A 20,539-nucleotide genomic window follows, 5' to 3' on the forward strand; every position below is an offset into this window, starting at 1 on the left:
AGATGGGCCCATCGCTGCTCAAAGTGGCCAATCTGCTCCTTCACCAACTCTTTATCATCCAGGTTTAAGTGGTACATTACTTTTTGCTTCTGCTCTTTGAGGTCCTCAAGTGTGCTTTTCTTTTCTTTAAGAACAACCGAGAGCTTCCGAAGAGCCTCCAAATGATCAGATGAACTCTCAGCATCAGTTCTACAAGATCATAAAATAATAATGTAACTCCCAGAAGTCTCAAATTACACTTCCGTTGTAACACTAATTAAAAGTGACATATGAATACATTTACACTAAATCCTGAATAACAGTTTTACCTGGCCAGGTTGTCCCATTCCTTGGACACCTGCTCAAAGAGGGCTTCCATGGCACTGATGCAGTCATGATACTCTTTAGTCCTCTGCAGATCTTCCTCTCTCTGAGCCTGCAGATTGTTGGCCTGATGGCACAGCTCCAACCATGCATGGCTCAGTCGTCCAATCTCTGTATGCTCAGGAGACTCCTGCCCTTCTGTCAGCTTACTTACAAGCTCTGTCATTGTAGTCAGAGTGCTTTGTCTGTTTTGAAGCTGCTGGCCAAATTCCTACAGGCAACATGAGCACAGAGAATAAGCCAAGTGTATAAAAAGAGACAACATGAGAAATGAAAAAAAACAAAACACTCTTTTATGTTATAAATAAATCACCCTGGTCCTAATGTGAACAATTCATCTGCGCACGTTATTCTAAAAATAAAAATGTCTGTTTTCATAATCTATCATCAAAATGTAATAACTATCTCCACAATGGAAACACTTTGCTTTTTCCGCCTTCCTGCTGATGTAATCAATGCCAGGGCATGTGACAAATAATATAAATCAATAAAATCATAGCCTACTTTACATAATTCAATAAAAAAAACTAAATCCAACCCTACATTATTTCCAAATGAATATATAGTTTGATTCAAAGTGCATCAAATTATAGAAGTTAAAAGTATGTAAATGTCATTCTAAGTTGTTTAAAAAAATAATAATAATAAATAATAAAAAAAAAAAATATATATATATATATATATGTGTGTGTGTGTGTGTGTGTGTGTGTGTGTGTGTGTGTGTGAGTGTGTGTGTGTGTTTGTGTACGTGTATAAATATATATTACATATTAAAGATTTTTTATTTGAAAATTATATATATAAAATTCAACATAAATATGACATTTACTTTGGCTTGATCAAGCATGTTTTGAGCAATCTTGGGCTCCAACTCAGCTGGTCTCCTGGATAGACTTTGCAATTGCTGTTCCATATCTTGGAAAAGTGTTGAGAGTTCCTGTTTTTGCTCTTTAATCTCCCTCCAGCTATCCGACAGCTCTTGAGAAATGGTCATCCTCTCCTCAATCTGAAGAATTCACAATATCAATCACATTATTAGTAACTGTATAATTTCATATCCCATAGCAGTGTTAGTTGATTCTGTGTAATCAAACTCACCATCGTTTTGGTTTCCTGTATTTTGGCAGCTGTGGCTCTCACAGACTCATCAGATAAATCACACACTGAACAAACCAGGTCCAGATATGTGCTGGCCTGCTCCTGTAGAGCCCTAAAGTGCTTCACCTGTGAATAAGCAGTCAAAATGTAACTAAATATATTTAGGTTGTCTGGACAACTTTGAAACTGGTTTGTATTAGCATAGAATCATTCTGCAGCTCTGTGGCATCTACCTGTTTCAGAGCCTCTTGGAGGCCATAGGGAGTCTGCGCTTGCAGTTGGATCTCCTCTTTAACGGTGGACAGCCACGTCTGACACTGCTGCAGTGTGTCCTGATGGCTGACGTGCTTCTGGAGCTCACGGTCCAGACTCTGATACACCTGATGAGCCAAATGTTAACCATTAGACCGAAATAATAAGATGATATTTCTGATAATGAGATCCTTTATTAGCAGGAGTGCTCACACGCTGAGCTGTGCTGCAAATAGCCGAATAACTGTCTCTGGTTCCCTGCTGGTGTGCCTGGATCTGCTGACTGATCTTTGCCTGTACTTGCTGTGTGCAGCTACTTGCGAGATGCTCGCCTTTGTCCTTCAGGCTGGTCAAACGCTCCTCAAAACCAGCTATCTCCTCCATTATTGCCTGTGAAGAAACAGGTCAAATCACGTCAAATGATATAGAAAAAGAATTGACAAAAATGAAGGTAAGGAAAGTCAGTAATTCCCCAAAACATATGTGCATATATATTTAAAAGTATAAAGATGTACAAACAGTGTAATATGCCAGGTGCTACAAAAGTAAACAGACTACGAAAATAAACGTTCATGTGAATGCTACAAGGATTTTTGGTAGTTTTATTGATTGCAAGTTACTGTAAAGCTATTGTTCATGGGATATTTGGATGCTATAATAGCAATAATAACACACCTTGTGTCTGGCTAGTTGTTGTGTGGCTGTCTCTAGATTACCACTTAGCATGGAATCAGAGGTGACCAGCCTGCTAGACATCTGTAACAGCCATTTCTCTACTTCTTGGAGTTCACTGTTATAGTCTTCATGTTCTCTCACGCTCTCCGTCAAACTCTGAACGTGGACCTACAACAGAACAATATTAGATGAGCAATAATGCATGGAATCTAGGAAGCCGAGACCATTTTTGCATGACAGTACCTTGGCATCATTGCATAATTCTTGATAGTCAGCTTTCAGCTTGCTGATGTTCTCGCTGATAGACGGGTCACGGATTGTTTCAAGAAGTGCATCTCCCTTCTCTATAACTGATTTGACTGCTGACTCATGGGACTGGATGGTCTGCTGGATTGTCTAGAAGGGGACAAAGGAAACATTTGACATGACTCTCTGAAGATGGTTACATTTGTCATCCGCATAACTAATTCAGTGCATGTATCTTCTTTACTCACCAAAACATAAGTGTTTTGCTCACCTTGTATTTGGCTAGCTGAGCCTTCTTTTGGTAAAGTTCAGCTTTTGGCTCCACTGGAGTCGCCAGCAGTGATTTGGTCTCTGTAAGCCATTGTGTTTGAGTCTTGTATTTGTCCAGGAAGTCTTTGGAGAGCTGTATGGATTTCTCTGTGGCACTGAGCTCTGACCGCAGAGCTCTGATCAACACCTCCAGCTGGGAGAGTCGGGTGTCGACTTCTTCCTTGAGCTGCTCTGCCTCAGGTTCCTCCAGGAAAGTCATGGCACGATCCGTCTTTTCACGCATGGTCTTCAGGAAGGTGTGACCCAGCTCCATGTCACCTTGCAGAGCCTGAGACATTAAATATAAAGTTTCTTAGGCACGTGAACTTTCAGAAGTCATTCTAATATGCTGATTTGGTGCTCAAGAAACATTTCTTATTATTATAAATGTTGAACGCAGTTGTGCGGATTAATATTTTTGTGGAAACCGTGATACAGTATTCTTTTTGCAGTATTCTTTGATGAATAGAAAGTCCACAAGTCCACTGCATTTATTTGAAATAGAATTTTTTTTGTAACATTATAACTGTCTTTACTGTCACTTTAATGCATCCTTGATTAATTTAATGTGTCCTTGCTGAATAAAAGTATTAATTTTTTCCACAAAAAAAAAGAACTCTTTAGTTAATAACCAAAGCTACCTCTAGTTTTTTCATCTTCTTCTCCATGGCAACACGATCAACCACATCAATGGTGGTGGTGGTCACACCGCTGAAGTTCTTTTGTGCTGTGCTCAACCAATCAGAGAAGGTGCCGAAGACACTCTGGGATTCTTCAATGCAGGAAACTTCCTCCTTCAGTTGCTTAATGGTGTCCTACAAACACATTTAAAATAGTAAAATTTAGCATGATCCTTTGTGTTATACAGATATGTGTTTTAATCCTATCATTTAATGTCTAATTGACTAAAAATGTCCCAGAAATTGACAAGACATCTTAGAAAGAAAAGAGTGCTTTATAAGTAAATATTTCTAAATTATAAAAATAAATTTTTATTCTGAAAATTGTACTCCTTTACAATTAATATAATATAATATAATATAATATAATATATAAAGTCAATGGTAGTTTATGGTATGTCCTGATTTAGGTGTGTATGTTTAAAGTCTACCAGCAAGTGTAGCAGCAGGGCATGATAGCGTGACGTGAGTTGTGTAGCTCTAGTGCTGACTCTGCTGCTGATGGGCGTCTCTTCTAAAACTTGTTGGGCCAGGACACTGAGACCCTCTATCTCCTCCTGATAAGCCAGCACCTCCTCATGCCAACCCTAAAGAGATATCACAAGAACATATCAGACTCCATCCATACATATATTCTACAGGAACAGCTCTCTTTGCAAATAAAACAAAGACTGCTGGAGTATGTTAAACAAGAAAATGCTAATTCAGTTATTCTACTTCAAAAAATCTGTTAATTGCTCTTTCTGCAGATTTGTGAAATTTACTAGCAATCAGTAAAAATGGATTCAAAGTAAATCCTACACTGTTTTTTCACTGTATGGTTCCTAGACTAACCGTCAGGAGCTGTAGCTGGGCCTCTTTTGTTGCTCTGTCAGAGCGGCGGCCGGAGCGTAATTGTCCTTTAGTTTCCATCTCTTTGAGCCAGTTATCCAACCGCTGGAACTTCTGTTCTATCTGCCGGAGTTTGGCCAGAGCGCTGTTGAGTTGAGATCTGGTGTCACCCAGCCGGGTCTGATACGAGCCCCACTCCTGCTGGACCATCTCCAGACATCGGTCCTCTAACTGCGGGACGCCCCATGGAATCACCTGCTCTCGGGTCACCAGCAGTGTGTTGAGCAGGGCTTGACCCTCTGTGCAATGCACCTGAAGCTCCTGGAGACAGATAACAGAGTAATTTCTCTAATGCATATTTATATTAAAACCCCAAATAATCAAACTATTCAGCAGACATTACAAAAAAACTTCCATTATGAATATGGATGCACAGTATATTGGCAATTACATCGGTATTTGCCAATCTTGCCATTTCTTTAAATAAGTGACTCTAAACCAGGGGCCCCGAGCAAACTTGATGTCTTAACTGTAATTATTTAAATATAATTTAAATATATAATTATTTAAATATAAAATATATTATTAATAACAATTCATTATTTAATAAAAATAAATAATAATACAAATAACTGTTATTATTATTATTATTTTTATACATTAAAACAATCTAACTTAATTTAAAAAACAGTATTCTCTTCTTCTGTCTGGTCACAAAAATATTAAACAATTATGCATCTTTCTAGCATATATTATAATGTTTTGATACATATTCTATATAAATATTCATATATTTACATATTTATTATGAGCATGTTATTTAAAAGCAACAGAAAAATCATTAAATTATATCATTTATAATGTCAGACATTATAATAATTACATATAAATAATTAGCTATTCGAATGAACCAAAATTTAAATAGACTATATCAGTGCATTAGTAATATTTACTGGTAAATACTGGTGTAAACAAATCTCTCTCTATATACAGTACATATATAATAATACATCATTATTTAATGTAATTTCAAACAGTCAGAAAGTTGATTCATATATTTTTGATAATATGTTTGAATATACACATTCTACTTATGTTAAGCATTTTATATTTGTTTATGATGTATTTAAATAATTCGCCAGATTATTTTTTCTAAATATAATATAACTAAATATAAAAAGCATTCGTAAAAATATCCTGCAAGATGTTTTAAAGTCAAGAGAGATAAAATGAACAAATAATGTGTCACAATAGGTACGTGAAGACGTCTTCTGACCTGTAGTTTGCGTAGCGTGTCCTCTAGAGTCTCGACGTCTCCCTCCAGCTGTGTGTAGCAGCTCAGTCTCTCCTGCTGCTGCTCCAGCCAGTCTTTAAACTCATGCAGGGCGCGCTGGTATTCCTGATGGGCTGACGCCAGCTCCTCCGCTTTGGCAACTGCACACTTTGGCAGAAAAATATGGCAGAGTCCATTAACACAAATATTCAGCATATTCTATAAGGTGACCAATGAGAGCGGTGCATTATACCTGGGCTTTATCTTTGACAATATTGTAACGCTCTTGCAAGTCCTGAATCTCTAGCTGGGTGACATAGTGCTCGGCCATGTTGGATCCCTTCATGGATATGACATCCAAGATGCTGCTGTGACTTAAAACATCCTCTAGGAGCAACTGAAATGAGAATGTTTGTATAGTATGTCAGGACTGACAACAACTAGAATGCAATTACTCGGAGACTCAAAGCATTGACAGTAACACCATACTTTGGCTTTGCCCAGGTTGGCGGTTTTGTCTCTCATCTCAGAGCACTGTTTGTCTGCAGAGTTTAAAGTCTCTTCCACAGTCTCCATCCAGCTCACAAACTGACGCACGTCCTCCTGGTAACTTGTCCACTGTGACAGAGCGCCCTCCAGCTGGCTGTTTAAACCCAAACAACAACAGTAAGCAAATTCAACTTCAGTCAAGATCTCTCTTCTCATCAAGAACTGCTTTTGGCTGTATGGGATTCTAGAGTTGGCAATATAGGGCTAGATATTCTGTTAGGAGTCTTTTGTTTTTAACTCAACAATTAATGAAAAGCTGTTATTAAAGCAATTATTATTTTCGATTCATCATTTATTTCAATAATGAATATACAGGTGCATCTCAATAAATTAGAATGTCGTGGAAAAGTTAATTTATTTCAGTAATTCATCTCAAATTGTGAAACTCGTGTAGTAAATAAATTCAGTGCACACAGACTGAAGTAGTTTAAGTCTTTGGTTCTTTTAATTTTTAACCCACCAATTCACCATCTCAACAAACTAGAATACTTCATATTACCAATAAAAAAAAACATTTTTAGTGAATTGTTGGCCTTCTGGAAAGCAAGCTGGTCTTACTATTAAGATCTTATTATTCATGTGAATATATGAATAAATATATGTAATGAAATTTGTAATGTAATATATAATATTTATTTAAAATTGTTTTTTAATAAAAAATATTTTAAATATAGAGCAGAATGAAAATGTAATTATATATATTTAATAAACCTTTTTTGCCTTTTCTCTCAACTATAATATATATATAGACACACACACCGTAATCACAGTATAAATGTACCATAATGTAGTAAGATTTTGATCTTAGTGTAGATCTTAGTGTAGATGCTTAATATGACTTGAATCAAAGTAGATATTTAAAGGGGTCATCCGATGCCCATTTTCCACAAGTTGATATGACTCTTTAGGGTCTTAATGAAAAGTCTGTAACATAGTTTGGTTAAAATTTCTCAATGGTAGTGTAAAAAACACATTTTTACCCTGTCAAAAACAGCTCTTTTCAGAGCAAGCCGTTTTGTAGCATTTTCCTTTAAATGTTAATGAGCTCTGCTGACTCTGCCCCTCTCTTCCGAGCCGCTCTCTGAGGGACTGTTTACTTTAGCCGAGTTCATCGTGAAACTTGCTAATTAGCACATTATTAGGGAAGGCGATTTGCAAAGATTCATTACGAAACATTAAACTCACTTCTTCTGTAGGTGAAGCTGGATCACAAATGATTTGCATGAACATAAATGCATTTATGTAGGTCGGGGGGCGCATTCCCTTCAGAAACAAACGTAATCCACTGCGTTTTCAGCGGCTCAGATGTCGGGAGTAAATGACGACTGCTATGTTGAATCGATTTTGCTTGACAATCCTCATAAGGCTGCGGTTCTCTCGGTTGGTTGTGCATCTTTTTCTTCCACACTTTTTCCTTCCACTCAACTTTCTGTTAACATGCTTGGATACAGCATTCTGTGAACAGCCAGCTTCTTTGGCAATGAATGTTTGTGGCTTACCCTCCTTGTGAAGGGTGTCAATGATTGTCTTCTGGACAACTGTCAGATGTCTTCCCCATGATTGTGTAGCCTAGTGAACCAAACTGAGAGACCATTTTGAAGGCTCAGGAAACCTTTGCAGGTGTTTTGAGTTGATTAGCTGATTGGCATGTCACCATATTCTGATTTGTTGAGAATTTCATCACAATTAAAAGAACCAAAGACTTAAACTACTTCAGTCTGTGTGCATTGAATTTATTTAATACACAAGTTTCACAATTTGAGTTGAATTACTGAAATGAACTTTTCCACGATATTCTAATTTATTGAGATGCACCTGTAAAGCTGGTCTTACTATTAAGATCTTATTATTCATGTGAATATATGAATAAATATATGTAATGAAATTTGTAATGTAATATATAATATTTATTTAAAATTGTTTTTTAATAAAAAATATTTTAAATATAGAGCAGAATGAAAATGTAATTATATATATTTAATAAACCTTTTTTGCCTTTTCTCTCAACTATAATATATATATAGACACACACACCGTAATCACAGTATAAATGTACCATAATGTAGTAAGATTTTGATCTTAGTGTAGATCTTAGTGTAGATGCTTAATATGACTTGAATCAAAGTAGATATTTAAAGGGGTCATCCGATGCCCATTTTCCACAAGTTGATATGACTCTTTAGGGTCTTAATGAAAAGTCTGTAACATAGTTTGGTTAAAATTTCTCAATGGTAGTGTAAAAAACACATTTTTACCCTGTCAAAAACAGCTCTTTTCAGAGCAAGCCGTTTTGTAGCATTTTCCTTTAAATGTTAATGAACTCTGCTGACCCCGCCCCTCTCTTCCGAGCTGCTATCAGAAAGACTTTACTTTATTTACTTTAGCCGAGTTCATCGTGAAACTTGCTAATTAGCACATTATTAGGGAAGGCGATTTGCAAAGATTCATTACGAAACATTAAACTCACTTCTTCTGTAGGTGAAGCTGGATCACAAATGATTTGCATGAACATAAATGCATTTATGTAGGTCGGGGGGCGCATTCCCTTCAGAAACAAACGTAATCCACTGCGTTTTCAGCGGCTCAGATGTCGGGAGTAAATGACGACTGCTATGCTCATTATTACATCCAACAACAGAACACCTCAATCACTTAGGAGTCATTCTTGTCTACACCTGCTCCGGCGGTGAAACAATGGCGGACTGATGACAGCTCACTCAGGGCGGGTCTAAGGTAAGATGCCAGTCCAGTCTGTGCTGAAACGCTACTGTCAATCAAACTATCGTGGGAGGGGCCTGTCTGTGTGACATCACACAGACAGGCATCTGAGATCGGCTCGATTTGAGAAAGGGGTAAAGATTTTAGTACATTAAAAAAAAAGCACTGGGTGGATTTTTATCATTATAGGGTGGTTGTGTACAGTTCAGTTCAAACAACTTGTAAAAGTTGTTGACCCCTTTAATATCTGTCTTCTCCAGGCCAGATGTATCTCACATTAGGTCGCTGCACTGATATTAATAAGACCATACTGACCTCTTGCATTGAATAGAAGCCGACAACAGTTCATCCCATGAGTCTTTGAGGTCTTCGATTTGTTGGCGGACCAGCAGTACACCCTCAGCGGAGGTGTTTCTCTGGGCTGACTCTCCTCTCGTCAGCAGCATTTTCAGCTGTATCTCCTTCTCTTGGCGTGCCGTCAACAAAGCCTGGAAAACACAGATGCATTCATGTGAAAACCCTCATTACAAGTACACTACATACTAAGAGCCATGAAATGAAATGCAAAGCCGAATTTCTTTCTAATTAAATTTTTCTTTGTGAGATGGCGCCGACGGTGATGGCTGCCTCCGTGGCGTGCTCCTCAGTTGTTTTTATGTTTTTGTTAGTTTGTCCTGTCTTTAGTTATATCCCTGCAATCAGTTTCACCAGAGACGAATTGCTGGACATTCGGCAGTACACACCGCCCGGTATTTCACCGGTTTTCGATTATTCTGATGTTTTGCTGGACATTGTAGTCGGGGGAGCAGCAGCACTGTTCAGACGCTTCAGGACGCGCAGACGGTCGTGAAGCTCAGGCAGCGCGGATTCAGGACGCCGTTGCCTAGCATCCATCTGGCGAACCTCCGCTCTCTACCCAACAAAACGGACGAACTCCTTCTGCTCTCCTGGACAAATAAGGATTTTTCAAAATCTGCTGCTCTGTGAAACCTGGCTGAAAGACGCCATTCTGGACAGCGCGTTGAGTCTCCCGGGCTTTCAGCTGTTCAGAGCGGATCGCGATGCAGAATCAATGGGAAAATCACGCGGCGGCGGGACATGCTTTTACATCAATGAGAGGTGGTGTACAGATGTAACTGTGTTAAAGAAGATGTGCTGTTCAGATATAGAAGTGCTCTTCATTAACTGTAAGCCTTTCTACTCGCCACGGGAGTTTTGCTCATTCATTCTCGTCAATGTCTACATTCCTCCGCAAGCGCACGTGAGCTCCGCTTTACAGAAACTCGCTGATCAGATCACAGACACAGAACAACAACACCCGGACTCTGTTTTAATCATTCTCTGGGATTTTAATAACGCCAATCTCTCCCGTGAACTGCCAAAATACAGACAGCACATCACATGTCCCACCAGAGACAGTAATATATTGGATCACTGTTATACCACAATAAAGAATGCATATCACTCTGTTCCACGGGCCGCTTTGGGGCTCTCTGCACCAGAACGACCAGACACAGGAACAGTTTCTTCCCTCAGGCCATCCATCTCATGAACACTTAACAATAACTGTGGAACACACACTATTTATACACTCATACACTTATTTATCTAACACTCATACTCAGTCTACACCTCAAATTTGCACATAATATACCTGTACATAGAAAACTGTCTATTGAAATATACCTGCACATACAATTGTTTTTTGTTCTGTCACTGTCATTCTGTTACACTGTGGAAGCTTCTGTCACGAAAACAAATTCCTCGTATGTGTAAACATACCTGGCAATAAAGCTCATTCTGATTCTGATTCTGAATACTTCAGCTGAAATGTTCAGAATGGAGTACTAGTGTACTACTGAATACTAAAAGTAGTATGGGAAGCAGTATGCAACATTCAACAATAAACATTTCAATAGTGTAGTATGTACAGTAGCATGCTACAATACACTGATGTTGCATGACCTCACTACATTTTATGTTTGATTCATGCGGCATCCAGTTATTGTTTTGGAAATAAATCAGGTTATTTATGGTGACATATACTCTCACCTCGAGTTTGATCATCCTGCTGTCCAGCACGTTCTTGTCTGCGGTGGGAGTGCAGTAGGTTTGCAGCATGTGACTGGTATCAGCCACCCAGTTCTGCAGCTCTTTCAGGCCCTGCGAGAACAGCTGGTGCTCGGACACGATGCGCTCGATTCTAGAGGCTTTTTCCTATTGGACAAGCACAACATAATCAGATGAATAATCACATCCCTGAGATAAAGTGACTCGAGAGAGTAACTGTGGATTCAGTACATAATCATAACATACAGTTTAGTAATTAATCATTCGGTAAGGGAAGTATCTTAATAGAAACAGTAAATGTGTTAAAAGGAAAGCAGCTGAGAGCTTTTCAAGTCATGTTGTACAGTATATTTATTAATTCTGGAGGTCTAATCCATATGATTTTTTTCTTTATTAGTAGATACTAGGCCATAAAAATGCCAACTTACACTGCTCTAAATACATAATTTCTGTGCAACAAATAAAAAAATTAGAAGTGAAAAAAATAAGTTTAATTACTCCATATAAAGTTTCCATGTTAAAAATGTTCTCCACCCAAAACTGACTGTGTCCGAAAGCAAAGGGATTGACCAGTTGGTCAATGACTTAACAAACAGTGTTTATATGAAAGCACATCTAAAGAAAAATGGTTTCAGATGTCACAATGTCATGTCTAATGATGTAGAAGAAATTCATATTTGTATTTTGCATATCAAAGAAAATACTTAATGACCATAATACTTCTTAGTAGAAATTATATCAGAAATCAACCTAAATCAAATAAAAAAATTAACTAATACAAATTAAATTAAACAAATAACAATTAAACAAATAAAATACAATTATTTAAATATAATATAAAATGCTTTCAAATTAAACAATCAAACTAACTAACTAAATAAATAAATAATTACAATTTCTAAATGAGTTCTAAATTAACTGTTCCAATCAGACACCACTTAGTGACAGGACATTACAAAAAAAAAAAAAAAAATTCTAAAACAAAATCATTTTAAATGAATAAATAAATGAAAAAATAAATACAATTAAAATTAAATAAAAAAAAATTAAAAAAAGAAATAAAAGATTCAAAAATACAAATAAACAAACAAATCTAAATTTAGAAATTGATTTACTGTTCCAACAGACACCATTTGGTGACAGGACATTACAAAAAATATTATTTATTTTTTAAAATATTACATAAAAAATAAATGAAAAAATAAAACACCATTTGGTGTCACTCAGGACATTACATAAACACTAGATTAGGACATATTTTGATGCCATTCCACCTTCATTTGCTGCCTAAGGTTTTGGACACAGCCCTATGTACACATACAGTTTGTCGACCCCTGCAGCATTAGGGACAGGTAGCCAGCAGGCAGACAGGCGGGACATTACCTTGGTCAGGTTGCTTAAAGCTAGGTACTGAGCTGAGAGCTGCGAGACACGGTGCACAAAGCCCTTTCCGGCCGTGTGTCCGTCCCACAGCTGCTGGGCCTTCACCCTCAACCTGTGCAGCTGAGACTCCTTAGAGGCTAATTCCTCTAGCAGAGACTGTGAAAGCACAGGCATGTTAGCACAGAGCAGCATCGCACACACTCCTGTGTTAGCAGATGATTAATAAAGCAACATGGCAGCACATGAACAGGACAGACCGTGAGACTGGGGACAAGCCATGTTAATATGAGTATGACAGGAATGCAGATTAAAGCATGATGTGAATGCAGCTGTCTTATACATTTGATCACATGCACTGATTGATTTCTGCATACATTTTGACATTAAAGTCAACATGAAACGCAATATGACCCTACTTACTTTTATAATACACATGCCCTGTGCTGTTATTGTAACTAAAACTAAAATTGTAAAATATTAAACTTGTTTGCATTCATTGAAACAAAGCTGAAATAAAATAAAATATAAATATTAGATGAAAAACTTTAAAACTAAATTTAAATGTTGCCTTGGCCACTAACTGCAATGAATTGTGTGCTAAAAAAAAGTGCTAGATATACTAATATTATAAAACCAAAACTAAATATTTTTAAATATGAAAAATACACAAAAATGACTAAAACTAGAAAATGTTTCATTACAAATGAAAATATAAAAATTATTTAAAATATTAATAAATACCAGAATAGTATATAAATAATATTATTAAAATAGAACTGGCAAAAATCTTCATAATTTCATCATAATAAAATTACTTATGCTTTTCATATTATGTCACCAAAGCCATGCAGGCTATTGCATAATTTTAATCAACAGCCAAAGTATACATGTTTCTTACTGAATTTCTAATTCCGCTGAGAAATTTGTCCCATTATGGAAATTAAATGTGCTGTGAATGCTATTTCATGTTCACATTAAAGTGCCCCTATTATAGATTTTTGAAAATGTACCTTTCATGCAGTGTGTAACACAGCTTTAAGTGAATGAAAACATCCTGCAAAGTTTTAAATCTGAAAGTGCACCGTGTATAAAGTGATTGTCTCTCAAACGAAAGAGTTGATTCTGAATCATTGAAACGAGTCGTTTTTAAAACGAATCCCAAGCCGTTTCATGTTGACCTCATCATGAAACATTAGCATATTGCCCGCCCACTTGTTGGTCTTTTCGTGTTGGTCTGAATGAAAATACAAATTTATTCTTTGCCACTAGGTGCAGCTTTTGGAGTGGTAAAAATAGTGGTTTCCGCGGTAACGCTGTACACAAAGCAGCACTGTGCTCACAAACACTGCTTTATCAGGCATTACAGGCGAGATGAAATGAAAATGAGACCAATCAGACCAATCACCACAGATTAGCGTCACGCAAAGGAGGGGTTTGGAAAAATGAATCGTTGAGCGAATCGTTTGGGAGTCGTTGAGCAAGTAAGGTAAAAATAAATGCATATTATAAGACAATCAAAGTGTTTTTTGACCTTGCATGCATGTCGACCTGTTGTTGGGGACTCCCAAAACCAAAATATGAACCTTTCATAACCCATAATAGGGGCACTTTAATATATTAAAATCAAAAATAATGTATAATACATAAAAAACAAACCCACTCTATAAATAAATAAATACAATAAAAATAAACGTAACTATATTTATATAAAATAAAAATATATCTCAAATAAATTGATTTAAATATTTAAAACATATCTATATTCACAAAATCATATGAGCAAAATATTGACAAAAAACCTGTAAAGATAATTTGAGCAGCGCAACTACTCCGATCAGCTAGAATGCTGCTTGTGAATGGCTCTTCTGCTGATGGCTGTGGGTAGAGCTGGTTTTGATTACGCTGTACTGCACCTGTAACCTGTGCAGCTCCTGCTTCTTGGCTGTGAGGTCATGCAGCCGACTGCTGCTCTCTTGAACGGCCTCCTCGGTTTCATTCAGCCAGTCCTGGAGCGGCTCCACGCTCATTTCAAAGTCCCGCATCTGAGCCTGGAGATTCTGGAAGAAAAGAATCAATGACGGTGCATTTAAAGTGAGAATGACTGATTATAGCTAGATCAGATGTTTTTTGGTCTACTGAGGTCTATGATATAAATTATTTACTTAAGTACACCTTGAGATTGCAAGTAATGTTCTAACCTTTCAAGAAATATCGAATAACATGAATACCAAATGTAACAAGATTTTTAGAACATTGCAGGTAGTTGTTATTGCATTACAGGTCTAAATCAAAAGAGTCTCGGATTCAACAGATGTGTGGATTTATCATCAAATGATGGTCAGACACCTGTAAGGCGGTTTCTCTCTGGTGCAGGTTCTTCATGAGTGTTTTCCAGTCTTCTCTGGCCGAGTTGATTTTGGCTCTGACTGACTCCACTCTTTCTTTGGCAGCGATGCTCATCAGTAGCTCTCCGCTGGCTGACACTGTGTTCAGTTTGCCGTGGCCTTGCTCACGGTCACTCAGAAACTCCTGCAATAAGAAGAACTTACCCTCAGAATCGTAACTGAATTGAGTGGACAACAACAGTAAATCAATAAGATGTTACCTGAATTTTCTGCAGGCTGGATGATGCTTCAGCCAGGTTCTGAGGCACATCGAAACACTTGGCCGTATTGATTTTCGCATTGACCAGCCACTGCTGAAAGTCTCGAAAAGCGGCACGGAAGCGCTGCTCCAGGAGCTTCTCCTTTCCCTGACACTCTCGAGACGCCTGGAGACTGAGGCTACGGGGAGGAAGAGAGATGTTACAAACTACTGATGCAAATGAAGCGATCTGAACATTGATACCATGTAGTACTCAAATATGATTCTACACAAACGTTCCATTCATTTCCAATGCTGTTTGTGTTGAACCATTTGTGGCTTACGCTCAATTATTTGAATGAGCTGCTGTTTTGTTGTATGCTGGACTATTATTATGGTAAATTTTCATTGATTTCAGGTTTGCTGAAATGTTATGTGAAAAAACAAAACTGTTATTGGTGCTTTTAAATGTTCTCGGCCAGTCTGTCGCAGTACTATTTTTGTATGTTTTTATACCATAACTATTTGAATTATTCATTTTGAATTAGCTGTTATTTTTATATTTTCAGTTTTCATTTTAATTTTGGTTTAAGTTTTAGTTTTAGTAATTTTGCTATGTGCTTTTTGTAATTGTATTACATTTTTTTTAAATAATTTATATTAATCTTTAATTTATTTATTTATTTTTTCAGTTTTAGGTTCAATAATTTTAGTATTTAAACTACTTCAGTTAGTGCAAAGGTAACTGTGACGAGAGGGGCAGGGCCGAGAGCCGTGGGAACGGCGCGAGGCCGGTGGAGTAATTGCTAATGCGCGACACCTGCGCCACTCACCGGTCTCGAGTCTCACGGAGGAGCTCCGGAAGGATACAAAGGAGGAGTGACGACAATGAAAGACGAGAGAGGACCAGGCCTGGACTTTATTTTGTGTTTTGGTTTTGTTGGTGCGCGACAGTCGTCCGTGAGGGGCTGTTGCACTGTTTTGAGTTTATTTTATTATTAAAGTTTGTTTAAATGTTCGCCGGTTCCCGCCTCCTTCTTCCCGACCTACAAACTATGTTACATTGGTGCCGAAACCCGGGAGAAAGGAGGGGCACACTGCCAGGAGCCCTCGCTGCTGAGGGGGATCGCGGTGCTGAGGAGATCGGGCAGCAGGAACGAGTGGAGAGACCGCCGGTGGCTGCCCGAGGCGGTGGTGCTGGAACGATGGAAGACGAGGGGGGATGGAGAGCTCGCTGCCGCGCTCCTGGGTCGAGGAGGGGTGGCTGCCGTCCGAGAGGGAGCGGAGGAGTCGGCCCCGTTCGCCAGGAGGCCGGAGCCTGCTGCCATCCGCCATGATTGGGGAGGAGCAGGGAACGGGGGACTCGCTGCCGGCTGCCCTCGATAGGAGGAGCCATCACCGTCCGCCAGGAGGCGGAGGAGCGGTGGGCCGTCTACCAACGATGTCCAGTACCATCGCATGGCACCGCGAGGGAGAGCCTCTCAGCTGGTTGAGGACCGAGCGGCAGTGTGTCTGGGAACCGGACCCAGAATTTATTTTCTTTTTTCCTCTCTCCCCTCTCTCGTCTGTCTCTCCTCATCCTTCCGTCTCCTTTTCTCTCGTCTCGTCTGTCTGTCCTTACCCCCAGGTACGCCGCGGCCGCCATGATCGGCTCCCCCGGAGGGGGGAGGGGGGGAGTAGAGCGCAGTCTCGGGAGTACCCCCCGGCCTGCGAGGGGCAATGGGGGTATGTGACGAGAGGGGCGGGGCCGAGAGCCGTGGGAACGGAGCGAGGCCGGTGGAGTAATTGCGAATGCGCGACACCTGCGCCACTCACCGGTCTCGAGTCTCACGGAGGAGCTCCGGAAGGATACAAAGGAGGAGTGACGACAGTGAAAGACGAGAGAGGACCAGGCCTGGACTTTATTTTGTGTGTTGGTTTTGTTGGTGCGCGACAGTCGTCCGCGAGGGGCTGTCGCGCTGTTTTGAGTTTATTTTATTATTAAAGTTTGTTTAAATGTTCGCCGGTTCCCGCCTCCTTCTTCCCGACCTACAAACGTTGTTACAGTAACATCTCTAATTTTAATTTTAAGATTTTTCATTATATAAACATTTGGATCTAATGTTTATATTATATTTATTTTAGTTAACAATAATAACACTAGTCTCTCTGTGTACTTAGATGTTCTGCTAAAACTAGAACATACAGTAAAACCTGGAAGAGTTGCATGGTCTTGAGCTCTTTTACCTGTTGTATTCTTTAATGAGGGCAGATACTCTCTCAGACTGAGCACCCAGATCTCTGGAGAACCGGCACAAGTCATTCAGCTGACACTTCAAATTGTCCGACATGGGCTCAATGTTTAGCAGTGCTTCCAAGGCGTCCTGAGTCATAAAAACATTAAGTACAGTGACTTTAAAAGAACAGAAATTTTGTATTATTATTGCTTATAATTTGCTCTGTAGGCTTTACCTTTGCTGTCTGCCATCCCTGCACAGCCTCTTCACTGGAGCTCATTTCTTCTACCTGCTCCAGTTTGATGCGCCACTCCTGCAGCTTGCTGCTGAACTCCTGCAGGTCCTGCTCCAGCTGCGCAGCTAAGCTGTTGTACTCCTGCTCCGAGCTGGCCATCTGAGACAGAACGCCCTCCAGACCAGAGCACATGTGTTTAGCACTGCGCTCCCACTGTTCCCAGGCCGAGAGCAGCCCGGCCTCCTCTCTCTCCAGAACCTCACAGCCCACCGTGGACGTGTGGTCGCGTGTGGCGGCACCGTAGCTCTGCACACGGGTCAAGCGCTCATGGCCTTGTTTCCTGGAGTCTAACAGCCCCTAAAATGTAATCACAAAGCTTTAAAGTCCACATGAAATCAAAATTAACTTCCGTAATAAATGTTTCTGGTCTTATTATGTGCACAACAAGATATCAGAGCACAGCATAGTTTAACATACCCTGACTTTAGAGAGTTTCCTCTGAACAGAAGCAGCATCTCCAGACATGTCTGACCAGCGCTGAAGCTCTTCTTTAGCTGATGTGAGCCAGTCGTTCAGGTCACGCACCGACACCATATACTGCTCATGCTCTTTGACAATCTCCTCCATCTGTTGCACCTTATTCTGCAGAATAGGACATTACACAAAACATCAGAAATGTTGAAACTCAGAAAATTGACCTTATTTAATAAAAATGATTAATTTTGTTAATGATTCGTTGATGTATATTATTGTTATTATTATTTTTATTACTATTATTCAAAAGAAATGTTTTTAAAGTCTTTCATTAAAATTTTAATAATATATATTTTTTTGCTGATGTAACCAAGAAATCAATTCATTTCTTAACACAAAACATCTGTTTCATGTTGTTTTTTAAGGCATTCAGTAGACACTATTATCTAGAGTGAATTACCAGGAAGTGGTTTATGTATTGTATTGCATTGTATTGTACTGTAGAAAATAAAATAAAACAAGACCCTGGTGTTAAATTTATATCAGTAATATAATAATATATAATAATGATTATCAACAAAGAAGTTTGAAGTCAGGTTTAATAAAATATATGCCATATGCCATAATTGACAAGAATAGTAATTTCAAAATAAAACACTTCAAATTATGGACGTTAAATATGTTTCATGTTGTTTATAAAGCTTGATTAGAGTGACTTACAGCAAGTGGTTTGCCTTCTATATTTCAAATAAAATGACATATTTTTACCTTAATGACAGCTGTGATGTTGGTAAACTGGGTGTTGAACTCAGATTTCGGTCCCTCTGCGAATGCCTGGTCTCCTGTCTTCTCATACAGCTCTGTAGCTTTCTCATTCAGATGTGTCAGTGCTGACAAATGGACCTCCACATCGGCCTGAATGGCCCGCAGGCGCTCCAGTAGCGAAGCTTTCTCTTTCAGCCCGGGCTGCTGCGGCAGAGCCACCCCTGCCTCCTGCTCCACCATCTCCATCCACTGCTGCAGCTGAGCTTTACTCTCCAGGAAACTGCCCCACTGAGCCACGGTCCACTCCAGACGACTGCATCACACACAAACGATTATTACAGCATTCTGCCAAGTTACCCTGAGGCTTCATAAGAGGAGACAGGAACTCACCTGTGGCAGCTCATAGCGGTCATGAGGATATTGGCCCAGGAATCCTTCAGACTCTTGAGCTGAGAGCGGATCATTTCTTGTTTATCCCTACTGCAGTTCTTCAGCACCTGTTCTCCCTTCCCTACGGTCATGTTGAGCTTCACCTCCCCTTCACCCTTCATCAGCAAGATGTCCTGAAACAATATCATCAAAATGTCAATGCTTATATCATTTCAGAATAAATTTGTACTCAAAAATCATAAAAAAATGTGTGCATTATTAATTAAAAAACTAGTAATCTCAAAATTTAATTAAAAAAAATGGTCTGGCTGTTATATTTGTATCAATAACATATTAATATGTAATATCATTCATATATAATATAATAATGATGACAGACAAAAGGTTCATGTTTAATAAAATATATGGCCTATGCCATAATTGACAAGACCAGATCTCAAAACGCAACATATAAAATTCATGCCATTTTAATGGACAAGACTGGTAATCTCAAAATTAAAAATAAAACAAAATAAAATAAAATAAAAATAAAATGTTAAAGGCTTGGTATTATATTATATTATATTATTAATATATAATAATGATTGATGAAGAGTTTGCGTTTAGGTTTAATTAATTGCATTAGAGTGTAGGGCTGTCAAAAAGGCTGAAAAACTACATTCTAATTTTGTACTTAAATATTATCAAAATTCGAATTATATTCAAATTTAAAATGCATAATTTCAGTTAGGGTGAAGAAAAGCTTTTGGCTTCTCTTCTGAGGCCACAAGAGGGCGCATCGAGCAAAATATTACTAATGCACGTTTATTCAAAGCATAAGATAAAATTACTATTTGTGACAAAAGTGCATAATGTTAAAATAATGTTTATAAACCAATTATAATTAATTAAGTTGCTTAAACAACTATAAACAAAACATCAACATGTATGTATGCATAGTTTAATACAAAGGGCGGAAAGCCAATCACACAGAGTTCATTTCTCATTTAAAAACATGAGATGCAGTGGGATGGGGAAAAAACCCACCATAAAGTGTCAAGTCACAGTTGTTCTTCCTGAGTCTAGTCGAGTCACAGTTGTTCTTCCTGAGTCTAGTCGAGTCACAGTTGTTCATCCTGAGTCTCGTCAAGTCACAACTGATATTCATGAGTCTCGTCGAGTCACAACTGATCGTCATGAGGCGAGTCAAGTCACAGTTGTTCTTCCGGAGTCAAGTCACAGCTGATCTGCCAGAGCCTCATTATGTCTCAGCTGTTCATCCAGAGCCTCGTCACGCCTCAGTTATTCATCCAGAATCTCGTTACATCACATCTGATCATCCAGAGTCATGTCACGTCCTGTCTGTCACACCCAGATTCTCAAGGTCAGCCCTTCGGTATCCCAGTCTGGTAGCCAGTGTGAGGGATACCCCGCTGGTGTCTGCACGCAC

At 38.8% G+C, this 20,539-nt stretch overlaps 1 protein-coding gene across 1 annotated transcript in view; it reads right to left on the minus strand.

Moving 5' to 3' along the window:
- The window catches only part of LOC107586628 (nesprin-1-like), a 122,246-nt gene that overhangs the window by 41,988 nt on the left and 59,719 nt on the right, over window positions 1-20,539 (minus strand). Inside the window, exons 50-74 of the mRNA XM_016274082.1 lie at window positions 19,111-19,283; window positions 18,724-19,033; window positions 17,959-18,123; window positions 17,482-17,838; window positions 17,257-17,393; window positions 15,053-15,230; window positions 14,794-14,976; window positions 14,361-14,504; window positions 12,448-12,603; window positions 11,047-11,211; window positions 9,310-9,482; window positions 6,217-6,370; window positions 5,981-6,124; window positions 5,731-5,895; window positions 4,458-4,775; window positions 4,055-4,210; window positions 3,585-3,758; window positions 2,906-3,232; window positions 2,632-2,784; window positions 2,389-2,556; window positions 1,927-2,103; window positions 1,695-1,841; window positions 1,462-1,587; window positions 1,193-1,369; window positions 309-574 (exon numbers count right to left, since the gene is read on the minus strand). Coding sequence (XP_016129568.1) covers window positions 309-574; window positions 1,193-1,369; window positions 1,462-1,587; window positions 1,695-1,841; window positions 1,927-2,103; window positions 2,389-2,556; window positions 2,632-2,784; window positions 2,906-3,232; window positions 3,585-3,758; window positions 4,055-4,210; window positions 4,458-4,775; window positions 5,731-5,895; window positions 5,981-6,124; window positions 6,217-6,370; window positions 9,310-9,482; window positions 11,047-11,211; window positions 12,448-12,603; window positions 14,361-14,504; window positions 14,794-14,976; window positions 15,053-15,230; window positions 17,257-17,393; window positions 17,482-17,838; window positions 17,959-18,123; window positions 18,724-19,033; window positions 19,111-19,283 — 4,793 coding nt within the window. The remainder of the gene's footprint in view (window positions 1-308; window positions 575-1,192; window positions 1,370-1,461; window positions 1,588-1,694; window positions 1,842-1,926; window positions 2,104-2,388; window positions 2,557-2,631; window positions 2,785-2,905; window positions 3,233-3,584; window positions 3,759-4,054; window positions 4,211-4,457; window positions 4,776-5,730; window positions 5,896-5,980; window positions 6,125-6,216; window positions 6,371-9,309; window positions 9,483-11,046; window positions 11,212-12,447; window positions 12,604-14,360; window positions 14,505-14,793; window positions 14,977-15,052; window positions 15,231-17,256; window positions 17,394-17,481; window positions 17,839-17,958; window positions 18,124-18,723; window positions 19,034-19,110; window positions 19,284-20,539) is intronic.

Source organism: Sinocyclocheilus grahami, unplaced genomic scaffold (assembly GCF_001515645.1).
Source record: "Sinocyclocheilus grahami isolate Dianchi unplaced genomic scaffold, SAMN03320097.WGS_v1.1 scaffold84.1, whole genome shotgun sequence".
Lineage (NCBI taxonomy): Eukaryota > Metazoa > Chordata > Actinopteri > Cypriniformes > Cyprinidae > Sinocyclocheilus > Sinocyclocheilus grahami.